Source organism: Chiloscyllium plagiosum, unplaced genomic scaffold (assembly GCF_037043375.1).
Source record: "Chiloscyllium plagiosum isolate Xiang-an unplaced genomic scaffold, Cpla_swu_hap1 HiC_scaffold_23, whole genome shotgun sequence".
In the NCBI taxonomy this organism is placed as follows: domain Eukaryota; kingdom Metazoa; phylum Chordata; class Chondrichthyes; order Orectolobiformes; family Hemiscylliidae; genus Chiloscyllium; species Chiloscyllium plagiosum.
The window spans coordinates 26,084,695-26,098,131 of record NW_028270161.1 but is presented as its reverse complement, the minus strand read 5'-3'; the positions used below and the strand labels follow the sequence as shown (position 1 = coordinate 26,098,131).

Below are 13,437 nucleotides of genomic sequence, written 5' to 3'. Positions count from 1 at the left end.
TCCAACAATTCAGTCCTACAGAATAATCATACCACACTCAAAATACTGGAGAGAAACAGAGTCAAAGATGCAGACAGGTCTTCTGCATTTATCCAGCATAGAGTGCTTGCTTCAGATTTCCAGCATACGCAATATTTTGCCTTTACTCCAGAGAATGAGTTTAGTCTATTCAGTCTGAACTCACAGGTCAATCCACTCATTCCAGGAACCAACTTAGAAAACCTTTGCTGCATTTCCTCTATGACAATATGCTCTTCTTTGAGTAATAAGGTTGAGAAGGAACAGTTTACTATGATCAGTCAAAGAAGGCTATCTGTGACTTAAGAGACGCAAACCAGATATCGTAAATGAATCTAGTCCCATTTGCCAACATTCAGCCCACGTGTCTTTAAACCCTTCTTATTCATACACCCACCCAGATAACTTAAAATATTGCAATTGTACCAGCCTCCACCACCTCCTCTGGTAGTTGATATGCACATCACCCTCTGCATGAAAACGTTGCCCCATAGGTCCCTTTCAAATCTTTCCACTCTCACCTTAAACCTCTGCTAGCTTGTTTTGGGCATCGCTACCTTGGGGAAGAGACCTTTTTCACCCTATCTATGCCTATTATGGTGTTACCAACCTCTGTAATGGCACCCTTCAGCCTCCAACACTCTAGGGAAAATAGCCCCAGCCTATTAGCCTCTCCCTATAGCTCAAACCCTCCAACCTTGACAACATCCTTGTAAACCTTTTCAGAAGCTTTTCAACTGTCACAAGCATCCTTCCTGTATGCAGAGAGACCAGAATTGAATGCAGTATTCCAAAAGTGGCCTAACCAATGTCCTGTACTACAATGTTAAAAAAATAAATGGCACTCTCTCTGAACATTAATGTAATATTAAAGGATTAAACCGCACTGTCTTTGGGTGAGAATGACAGCCATGAAAGAATGCGGATGACTATCCATTGTAATTTACACTTCACCACCACTCAATTGAGAAATCCGAATTCTTGGATAAGGGCAGCTAAATACTTCACAAAACCGACGAGACTTCCACCCTTCTGGAGATGCTTCAGATGGAGGATACCAGCACATCTGAGCATGTAGTGCAGCAGTAGGCCAGGCGAACGCAGTATTCTTTGCTGCTTCTGCTCCAACTCTGCTGTTAAATGAAACAAAGCCAACTGGCTGTTGTGACATTAGCTTGATCAGTGAACCTTCATATCCCTCAATGATTGAAAGAGAAGGTAAAGCTTACATGGTTTAATGGCCATAGGAAGGCCACTGGCAAAAAGCATACCAACCTGCTCTTCACTGTTTTTTTTTTCTGTGAACAAGCAACCAAATTTATTAAACACAGGATAGTACAAGCTTTCTGGAGGAACCTTCAACACACACCTTGCAGAGCTTACGGGGTCATGGCAAAAAGCTCTGAATAAAAGAAAACAGTTAAAGTTTATTCAAACTTGTACAATCAAGGTGACCCCCTCTGACCCACAGCATCCACCCTCCCTCGCACGAATGCGAGGTGGAATCAAAGTGAGGCACTCAACAAAAAAAAAAGCACATCTCCTTTATGCAGGTCAGCTGCAATGCTCACAGATACTCTGGCCGCTACCCCACAGTCACAGGCCACTCAAGCCAACCCCCAGTTACTCACAGTCACATTACCCCAGGTACAATGGCAGGTTGAATGGAGAGTTTTGGTGCTGGAAAAACACAGCAGGTCAGGCAGCATCTGAGGAGCAGGACATAGAACATAGAGTACAGCACAGAACAGCCCTTCGGCCCACAATGTTGTGCCGAGGATTATTCCTCATCTAAAATAAAATAACCTAACATATACACCCCTCAATTCACTACTGTCCATGTGCATGTCCAGCAGTCGCTTAAATGTCTCCAATGACTCTGCTTCCACCACCACCGCTGTGAATGCATGAATGTGTTGCCACTGCTCTGCGTAAAGAACCTACCTCTAACGTCTCCTCTTTTCCTTCCTCCTAACACCTTAAAGCTAGGGCCCCTCGAGCCAGTCAATCCCGCTCTGGAGAAAAGTCTCTGGCTCTTGACTCTATCCATGCCTCTCATTATCTTGCATATCTCGATCAGATCACTCTCTTCCTCCTTCTCTCCAGAGAAAAATCCGAGCTTAGTCAACCTGTCTTCGTAAGACAGACCCTCCAGTCCAGACAGTATCCTGGTAAACCTTCTTTGCACCCTCTCCAAAGCCTCCGTATCTTTCCTATAATTGGGCGAACAGAACTGGACACAATATTCCAGGTGTGGTCTCACCAGGGTCTTGTAGAGCTGCAGCAAAACCTCACAGCTCTTAAACCCAATCCCCCTGTTAATGAAAGCCAAAACACCATATGCTTTCTTAACAACCCTATCTACTTGGATGGCAACTTTGAGGGATCTATGCACTTGAACACCAAAATCCCTTTGTGCTTCCACACTGCTAAGAATCCTGTCTTTAATCCTTTATTCAGCATTCAAGTTCGACCTTCCAAAATGCATCTCGTTGCATTTATCCAAGTTGAACTCCATCTGCCGTTTCTCAGCCCAGCTCTGCATCCTGTCTATGTCGCGCTGCAGCCTGCAATAGCCCTCAATACTATCAACAGCACCTCCAACTTTGTGCCATTGGCAAATTTACGAACCCACTCCTCAACTTCCGCATCCAAGCCATTTACAAAAACCACAAAACAGCAGAGTACCAAGAACGGAGCCCTGCCGGACGCAATTCACCACTGACCTCCAGGCAGAATACTTGCCATCTACAACTACTCTCTGCCTTCTGTCAGCCAACCAAATCTCCCTGTATTGCTAACCTCCTGACCTTATGATTGAGCCTACCATGGAGAACCTTATCAAATGCCTTGCTGAAGTCCATATACACTGCTCGACCTGTGTCATCACCTCCTCAAAGAACTCAATAAGATGTGTGATGCATGACCTGCCCCTCACAAAGCCATGCTGACTGCCTTTAATCACACTATGCTTTTCCAAATAGTCATAAATCCTATACCTCAATTCTTTCCAAAACCTTGCTGACCACAGATGTAAGACGGACAGGTCTGTAATTGCCAGGGATTTCCCTATTCCCCTTCTTGAAAGGAAGAACAACATTCGTCTCCTTCCAGTCATCTGGTACGACTCCCATGGAGAGTGAGGTAGCAAAGATCTTCGCCAGCAGCTTAGCAACCCCCTTTCTCGCTTCCCGGAGCAACCTAGAATAAATCTGGTTTGGCCATGGAGATGTATCAAATCTTAATGTTTGCCAAAATTTCCAGCACATCAACTTCAATCTTGATCTGTTCAAGCCTGTTTGCTAGCTCCTCAAAGGTTTTCATTCACAACAAGATCCCTTTCCTTAATGAAAACTGAAGCTTCCCCTATCTGCTCAGACTCCACGCACAAGTTCCCTTCACTGTCCACTAAATCACCAATTCTGGTATCATCTGTAAACTCACTGACCATACTTATTATGGATAAAAGCCATTTTGGTACAATGGAATTCTTAGTTGAACATAGTCTTAAAAAAACATGAAAGCTACATATATTTCTACATTGTGTTTCAGAACATGTTATTCAGTTACTGCATAACATCTTTTATAATGGATTCTGAAAAGTATAGTAAACTTGTTAATATTACATATTGTCATACTTACAGTTGTAGTATAAACAAAATGTCAGTCATATATCTCTGATCAGACTTTTTGAACAGATAAAAATAGCACTTTTCAACCATCAAATTACTGCACTGAAGCTTCAGGCTTGATTAGATGAAGTCACTTCATTGGTGTTTGGAGTTTATGACCTTTTCACTGAAGGGAAAGTAGGACTACTGAGACAAGGTGGCATTTTAGAGTGAACAAAATTTTGGTGATACATGATTTACTAAAATTTGAGTGCATTATACTGCTAATCTATTACCATAATTTTGTATTAATTTGAGACGTCATTTCAGCGGTGCTGTCCAGTCTCCAACATTTTTTAGATAAAGCATCACTGTATACAGACTACACAGTCACTAAACACATATTGGCCAAGTTAGTAATTTTCTGGGATGAGTATTGGAAGAAGAGGGGATTGTTTATGGAGATGGAAAATCACAGAGTCATAGAGACGTATGGCACGGAAACAGACCCTTCGGTCCAACTTGTCCGTGTCAACCAGATATCCCAACACAATCGAGTCCCACCTGCCAGCACCCGACCCATTTCCCTCCAAACTCTTCCTATTCATATACCCATCCAGATGCCTTTTAAATTTTGCAATTGTACTAGCCTCCACCACATCCTCTGGCAGCTCATTCCATACACGTACCACCCTCTCTGTGTGAAAAAGTTGCCCCTTAGGTCTCTATTAGATCTTTCCCCTCTCACCCTAAACCTATACCCTCTAGTTCTGGACTCCCTGAACTCAGGGAAGAGACTTTGTCTATTTATCCTATCCATGCCCCTCATGATTTTCGAAACTTCAATAAAAGGTCATCCCTCAGCCTCCAGGGAAAACAGTCCCAGCCTATTCAACCTCTCCCTATAGCTCAAATCCTCCAACCCTGGCAACATCCTTGTAAATCTTTTCTGAACCCTTTCAAGTTTCACAACATCTTTCCGATAGGAAGGAGACTAGAACTGCACATATACATTCCAAAAGTGGTCTAATCAACGTCCTGTACAGCCGCAACATGACCTTCCAACTCATGTACTCAATACTCTGACCAATAAAAGAAAAGCATACCATCGCCTTCTTCACTATGCAATCTACTTGTGACTCTACTTTCGAGGAGCTGTGAACCTGTATTCCAAGGTCTCTTCGTTCAGCAACACTCCCTAGGACCTTGCTATTAAGTGTAGAAGTCCTGCTAAGATTTGCTTTCTCACATCTATCTAAATTAAACTTCATGATGATTTTTAGTATAAATCGCAACCACTCAAATGATTCAGCAATTTATTCAATGAGTGGCTCAGCCATTGTGATAACAAAAGGAGCTGTATTTAATCTTTAATATTTTCTAAGTCAACTAACCTCAACCACAGAGGGAGTAGTAGTGCTCCAACTTATTCTGGAGTTGCTAATTTAGGGAACAGGGCATAAAATGGATTGCACGTGCAATCCAGCAACACCTGATGGCAGTGTATATACAGGAACAGGAGATCAACTGTTATGATCCAACAGCTGAATAGCCTATCAAGATTCTTGGTCAGGCGATTATGGTACCTTAGGTCAGCCAACGTGAATAAAGTCATACTTTGGCCAGTGGACAAGATAATGTCAAAACTTTAAATTCTGGACATATAAACCACCAGAAAATATTCAATAGAATCTCTGAAGAAAGACTGTTAGCTAAAGCTGAAGTCCAGAAAATGGAGGGCAAGTAACTGAACTTATTAGGCTGACTGTCAGGAGATGAGACAAGATAGCTAATGGGCGGAATATGATTACCAGCACCTAAAGAGGTCTGGAGTCTCAACAATTGCCCATAATTATTATTTACATAGATGTGAGAATAGGAAGTCAGGTGACTAGATTTGTTGATAGGACAAAACAAACTCGGCAGCAGCGTCGATGGAAGTGTCAAGTTACAAATAAATATTAAGTTAAATGAATAGATGAAACAGCTGCAAATATACTTCAATGCAGCCAAGTGTAACATCATCCACTTTGAACCTAAAAGATAGACCACTGTAATTTCTAAAATGATAGAAAAGGTAGAAAACTTAGGTGGTCCAGGTACAAAATGGTGAATTTTGGCTAATGGAATTTTGTCCTTTATACATAGAGGCCTAGAATACAAGGGGCTTAAAGTCACTCTACTTTCAAGAAAAGCTCAGTTTACATCATATCTGGAGTACTATGTTCAGTTCTGGAGACCACATTGGAGGAAGGATATACAGAATGTAGCTCAGACTGACTGGAATTATTTCTAAACTCCAAAGACTTACTTACAAGAAAAGATTTTACAAGCAAAGGTTGTATTTGCTGGAATTTGGAAGTTAAAGCAATGATTTGATCTGCATTTCCAAGATAGTAAAAGGAATAGATAAAGAAGAAACAAGCTATTTCCATAAGTTGGGGAGCATACAGCTCATGGAAATGTTTTTAAATAATACAACCAAAGCATTAACAAGTAAAGTTAGGAATCACTTCTACAAATATAGTGCTCAGGAGTTAGGTCACAGGTCAGCCATGATCTCTGACTAGTGGAACAGGCTTAAAAAAGTGCTGGATAGCCTACTACAGTTCAACATAACCCCTCAAACATGTTCTGCTATTCAAATATAATTGTGGCTGCTCTTCCTTGGCTGAGTATTCTTTCATGCATTGCCAAATAAAAATTGTATTGATCTCATTTAAAATTATTAAACTGCCATCTGCTGCAATTTGGGGGAAAGAGTGTTCGATAATTTTGCCACCATTTACTTGAAGTATTTGCTAACCCCTCTCCTGAATGGCCTAAGGCATTCATTTAAAACTGAGGGCGCAAGGAATTTCTTCTCTCATGGGAATCAACGTCTGGAATTCAATACACCAGAAAATTGTGGCGGCAAGATCATTGGACCTATTTAAGTAAGAAAATTATAGGTTTTTGAAATAATCAAAGAGATGAGGGTTATAAAGGAGCCAGCACAAAAGAGGAGTGGAGGCCAAAAGCAGATAAGCCATGAAGTCATAGAGCAATGGGCAGGTTGGAGTGGCCAAATGGCCCAGTTCGCTCCTGATCGTTATGTTCTAAATCTGAATTTTAGCTTATCCCCCTTGTCTGTGAAAAAGTTGCCATCTATCAACCTGATCAATTCCTTTCAAAACCTTACAACTCTCAATGAAAACACCTTTCAACCTTCTAATTTGGCAGCAAGTACAAGCCTAGTTTACATAACTGTTCCTCACAATCCATGAGCCTGTTTGATCAATTTTTGTGCTCAACCTTAACACTTGTGAGCAAAAAACATTAAAAGAGACAGACACCAAATTTCACCTAAACTTACAGTGCTCATAGTATGAATAAATACTTAGATTTGATTTGATCCAAATGAATGGCCTCAAACATATTTGTGTCAAAATCCATTTGTTACTGTATTGTCATATATGTATTTAGATCTCTCAATTTATCTTTATCCCACCATGAGCACTACCAAATGCCACTTTTTGGAAAAATTGGAAACAAGGCTCTTTATTTTCAAGGAGAAAGCGAGGGCTGCAGATGCTAGAGATCAGAGCTGAAAATGTGTTGCTGGAAAAGCACAGCAGGTCAGGCAACATCCAAGGAACAGGAGAATCGACGTTTCAGGCATAAGCCCTTCTTCAGGAATGTGGAAAGTGTCCAGCAGGCTAAGATAAAGGGTAGGGAGGAGGGACTTGGGGGAGGGGCTTTGGAAATGCGATAGGTGGAGGGAAGTCAAGGTGAGGGTGATAGGCCAGAGTGGGGTGGGGGGCAGAGAGATCAGGAAGAAGATTGCAAGTTAGGAAGGCGGTGCTGAGTTCGAGGGATTTTACTGAGACAAGGTGGGGGAAGGGGAAATGAGGAAACTGGAGAAATCTGAGTTCATCCCTTGTGGTTGGAGGGTTCCCAGGCAGAAGATGAGGCGCTCTTCCCCCAACCATCGTGTTGCCATGGTCTGGCGATGGAGGAGTCCAAGGACCCTCATGTCCTTGGTGGAGTGGGAGGGGGAGTTAAAGTGTTGGGCTATGGGGTGGTTGGGTTGGTGGGTCCGGGTGTCCCAGAGGTGTTCTCTGAAACGTTCCGCAAGTAGGCGGCCTGACCTGCTGCGCTTTTCCAGCAACACATTTTAAGGCTCTTTAATTTGCCAAGTAATTACAAATATCATGAACTGATAAGACCTTAGCACAGATTCTCACTTCCTTCCAATTTGAATATCTCTCTATTATCCCATTAACTTCTACTGCCTATCCAATCTCCTAACAAAGTCATTCATATCTTCCGCATTACATTCTGCGGACAGTTTCTTACATGGAGGTCTTCTACAAGTCCATGTAAACCCATTGACCTCCCATATTGTTTTTCACACTAAAAATGTTGCTGGACCTGCCTAATATTGAAAATTGCTGTGATATATTTCCCTCCCCTCCCCTATCAGCGTTCGGAAAAGACCACTCCCTCCGTGACTCCCTTGTCAGGTCCACACCCCCCACCAACCCAACCTCCACTCCCGGCACCTTCCCCTGCAACCGCAAGAAATGCAGTAAAAAATGAGTTTTTACTGTGGAGAAAGAAATGGATTCAAGAGAATGCAGAGAAATAAACTTTGATGCTTTAAAAACAGTTTACATTACAGAGGAGGACATTGAGGAGGGTTTAAGAGAATATAAAGATGGAGAAATCACTGGGACCTATTTAGCGTATTCCAGAAAGTTATGGAAAGTAAGGGAAGAAATTTCGAGACTCCTTACAGAAATATTTGTATCATCTTTAACTACAGGATAGGCACCTGATGACTGGTGACTAATGCTGTGTCTTTGTTTAAGAAAGGTCGTAGGGAGAAACTGGGGAACCATAGACCTGTGAGTCTGATGTCCGTTGTGGGTAAATTGTTGGAGGTGATTATAAAAAATAGGATTTATGGGCAGTTAGAGAGGCAAAAATTGATTAGGGATAGTCAGCAGGGTTTTGTGTACAGAAAATCATGCCTCACAAACTTGACTGAGTTTTTTGAGGAAGGTTATCAAAAAGATTGATTGATGGCAGAGCAGTTGATGCTGTTTATATGGATTTTAGTAAAGCCTTTGACAAGGTTCCACATGGCAGACTAATTAGTAAAATTAGGTCACATCGGATTCAGGGAGATCTTACCAACTGGATACATAATTGATTTAAGGAGACAGTAGTGGAGGCGGGTTGCTTTTCAGACTGTAGGCCTGTAACCAGCAGTGTTCCGCAGGGATCGGTTCTGGGTCTTCTTTTGTCGTTTATATAAATAATTTGGATGAGAATATAAAAGGCATGGTTACTAAGTTTGTGGATGACACCAAAAATGGTGGCATAGTAAACGGTGAAGGAGGTGTTGGAAGATTACAAAGAGATCTTGATCAAATAGTTTAATGGGCTGAAAAATGGCAGATGGAGTTCAATCTGAATAAATGTGAGATTTGCATTTTGGTTCAATAAACAAGGGTAGGGCTTTGGGTAATGTTGTACAGAGGGACATAGGGGTGCATTACATATAGACAGGGCATTTAAAAAAGGTGTTTGTCACTCTTGCCTTCAATGCTTAATCTTTTGAGTATAGAATTTGGGAAATCACGTTGCGGTTGTACAGGACAGTGGTGAGGCCTCTTCTGGAATACTGTGTCCACATACAGGAAGTATGTTAAGCTTAAGAGGGTTCATAAGAGATTTACCTGCATGTTGCTGGGTATGGAAGGTTTGAGTTATAAAGAAAGGCTGGGACATTTTTCCACTAGAGCTTAGGAGGTTGAGAGGTGACCTGACGGAAGTTTATAAAATAATGAGAGATATAGATAGAGTTAATGGCAGTTGTCTTTTTCCTAGGATGGGGAATTTCAAGACTGAGGGCACATTTTTAAGGTGAGAGGAGAGAGATTTAAAACAAAAATCATGAGGCAAATTTTCTTTTTTTTTTTTTACAGAGTGCATTCATCACATGTGGAATGAAATTCCTGAGGAAGTGGTGGATACGGGTACAATTAGAACTTTTAAAAGACATTTGGATACATACATACAATGGGAAAGGTTTCAAGAGATATGGGCCAGGAGTAGGCAGATAGGACTAGTTTGGGATTATGCTCAGCATAATCCGATTATGTTGGACTGAAGGGTCTGTTTCCGTGTTATACGACTGTATGGCTCTCTCATTAAGGTCATATTTCTCAAAGCATAATTAGGAATTGCAATAACTTTCCCACAACCAATGTTAAACAGGCCTATAATTTTCTGGATTCTCTCTCACCGCTTTCAACTTATGGAGTTTCATTTCCAATTCTCAAATCGAAAGAAAGAATTCCTGAATGAAGAGAGCTCAGGAAGATCGATTTAGGAATCTACAATTTTTGTACTAACTTCCTTTGAATTTCTGGGTGGGAACCACCAATGTAAGGATCTGGCACTCTTCAATGAGAATATTACTTCTAATTACGTTCATTGATATCAGCTATCCAGATTCCAACCTAAAACACCTACATAAAAGGTAAACAGCAGGGCCTTGTCCTAAGGAACTGAAAACATTAAGCATATCCTTGCCACCTAATTAAAGCCTGTTGTTAGCAACTGATCACTTACATAATCCTTGGCTTGAGCAAGAAGCAGCACCAATAAAAATACTGAAATATCATGGAAACAAAAGACTGAAAATATGAATAAAGATAGAAAATGCTGGAAATGTTAAGATCAGGCAACAGCTGCACCAGTGACCTTCTTTTCTGGATGTAGGTTTGCTCGCTGAGCTGGAAGGTTTGTTTTCAGACATTTTGTCACCATACGAGGTAACATCATCAGTGAGCCCCCGAATGAAGCACAGATGGTATGGCCCGCTTTTATTTATGTGTTTAGGTTTCCTTGGGTTGGTGATGCCATTTCCTGTAGTGACGTCATTTGGTGTTCTTTTTCTCAGGGGTGGTAAATGGGATCCAAGTCAACATGTTTGTTGATAGAGTTCTAGTTGGAGTGCCATGTTTCTAGGAATTCTCATTATGTCTCTATTTGGCTTGTATTGAGTCTTTGAAATCTTTCAAAGACTCTATACAGACAACAAGCAAAATTAATGATATTTACAAAATACCGTGCAAGAACTATAACAAACACTACATTGGACGAACAAGCAGAAAAATAGCCACCAGGATACATGAACATCAACTAACCACAAAAAGACATGACCCATTCTCACTAGTATCCTTACATACAGACGAGGAAGGACACCACTTCGACTGGGGCAACACACTCATCCTACGACAAGCCAAACAGAGACACGCACGAGAATTCCCAGAACCATGGCAATCCAACTGGAACTCGATCAACAAACAGAAACACATCGACTTGGATCCCATTTACCACCCCCTGAGAAAAGGGACAGCAAATGACGTCACCACAGGAAATGGTATCACTAGCCCAAGGAAATCTAAACACATCAATAGAAAGCGAGCCATACAACCACTACTTCACCCGGAGGCTCACTGATGATGTTACCTAGTATGGTGACAAAACGTCTGAAAATGAACCTTCCAGCTCAGCGAGCAAACCTACATCCAGAACCTCAACCTGAGCTACAAATCTTCTCAAAACTCACTTTTTCTTTTAACACCTCCACCAGATTAATTTTTTGTTTCTTGACTTTTTTTAAAAAAATCAACTCTTTATCTTGTACCACCCTTCCTTTCATCATTTAACCTGCACTGTGGATGAATGGAAGACAGAACATTGCTTTAGCTCTTTGCACCCATCCACCACCTCTGTGCTTGTTTAAGACCTGAAATGTCTGTAACTATTCCCCCCCCCCACCCACCGAAGTACTGACTTAATGCTTAAAGTCAATGACATTTTCTTTCTCTCCCCAAAGTTGCTACCAGGCCTACAGAGTATTTCCAGTATTCTCTGTTGTTATTTCACATTTGCAGCATCAGCAGTATTTTGCTCTTCTATTACTATAAATCATAACTAATTAAAAAGGGACTAGCTACAAACCAGTCTTGTTCAAATATTACAGTTCCAACTTCAAACCAAAAGTGACTTTATTCATACCATGTTAGTCAATGGATAAAATGATTTTCAGCACTATAACAATGTCAGGACTATATTAAGCTATGAATTCAATGAAGCTCACCAATAGAAACACACACATGCAATAATCTACTGAAAACATATGTTCTCACTGCTGCTTTAGAAGCAAAGAGAAGGGTCTGTTTCCATGTTGTATATCTCTGACTTGATGTTCCACAAGTTTACAGATATCATTAGCACTATAACTGCACACTATGTTGGCATTGACTTTAAAATCAAAGGATTAAAGAAGTTACTGACATTAAGTAACAGAAATGTCAATAAGAATACCAATAATACTCAATGTTTACAGAAGTTTTACCTCATCTCTTCTTCACTGTGTGCTGAAGCATAGAATGGATGAAAGTTGACATGCTAAGCAATTGCACAGGTATCATACACAAATACAATTGCCGTGGAACTACATGAGTTTCTTTCAAATACCGAACTAAATGTCATCCCTCACTCATGATTCAGTGGTAAGTCTAGAATATGATGCAGTACAGGGCCACATAAAATCAGGAAAGTGACAGAACATTAAATCAAATGTTAACAAAACATACAACACAATGCAAATTAACAACAGACATAATTATATTTGAGTCAAAACTGTCATCAAGTAATTATACCAAAATGATATTACATGCACATTCTACCTGAAGTGGTTCACACCTCAAACCTACAAAAGCCACCTGTCAATTGGTTTACAAAGAAAACTCCCATCCACACTGAAAAAAGCAGATTTCATCTCTACAGTTGATTATAGCTGATGGCACATTCGTAACAAAACATTATAATTAACACTGGATATTTTAAATCAAATTCAGCCAAGCCCAAACTATGCAAAATACCAACAAAAAGGCCAACATTTATAAAAAACATATGCTAGGATAAAGCAATGAAGTAAACATTGCGGAAGATGCAAAGGTGTATAGACACAAATACAGAGATTTATTTTAAATTATACTAGTGGTTTGCAACATCACTCAATGAATGAAGCATTTTTCTGCTCAAGACTAAAGCGCCGTTACTAGATCCAGGAAAATCAAGAGCAAAGGAGCAGCATCTATTTACACAAACTACACTCTGCACTACTCACTTTTTATGTGTCTTCTCTTTCTTTCCTTTCGGCCTCCTCCTTCGAGCTTGAATGGCCAGGACTGACAAGGCAAGACGGGAAACAAGGAGAAATATATATATATTTTAAATATAGGTAGTTCTCAACAACCAAAAAAACCCCAAATACACCCAGGCAATCATGTAATATAAGGAGATTTGTTTCTATTTGTGATGTGTTCTTTTTCAAATAGAAAAGTGCTTGACGTTTAAATGGACAACTGGACGGTCGCGTTAATTTGTATTTTTTTTTCCTCACCTTTCCTGGAACTCATTTTCCAGCAGGATTGTCCTCGCGGAGCCGCGCGCAGGCGCAACCGTCAACTTCCCGGCGCTCGAGCGCAGGAAACTAGACAACCGGTACACAATTGACGTCACGTGCCTTCGATGGGGAGCTCGGAAGTTAAAGGGCCTGCAATATATATTTAAACATTGACGATGCGAAAAGACCCATTGCTCTGTTCGTGTGTGTTTCGAACATAAATATTTTGGTTCCTCACAAGGTGCACACATTAACGACAAATGAACCGTAAAAATCTATCATTCAATGAGTAAATACTGTAAATTGTTTCACGTTGAGATGACAAACAACACA

General features: G+C 40.7%; 1 protein-coding gene across 2 annotated transcripts in view; it reads right to left on the bottom strand.

Annotated features, from left to right (window-relative positions):
* The window catches only part of srpk2 (SRSF protein kinase 2), a 217,367-nt gene extending 204,193 nt beyond the window's left edge, over positions 1 to 13,174 (bottom strand). The window contains exons 1-2 of one of the 2 annotated variants that reach the window (XM_043713864.2): positions 13,102 to 13,174; positions 12,826 to 12,886 (exon numbers count right to left, since the gene is read on the bottom strand). In XM_043713864.2, coding sequence (XP_043569799.2) covers positions 12,826 to 12,886; positions 13,102 to 13,117 — 77 coding nt within the window. In that variant the 5' untranslated portion in view covers positions 13,118 to 13,174. Of the gene's footprint in view, positions 1 to 12,825; positions 12,887 to 13,101 lie in introns of those variants that run through there. The other variant, XM_087999496.1, reaches the window with a different exon arrangement.
* Positions 13,175 to 13,437: the final 263 nt, after the last annotated feature.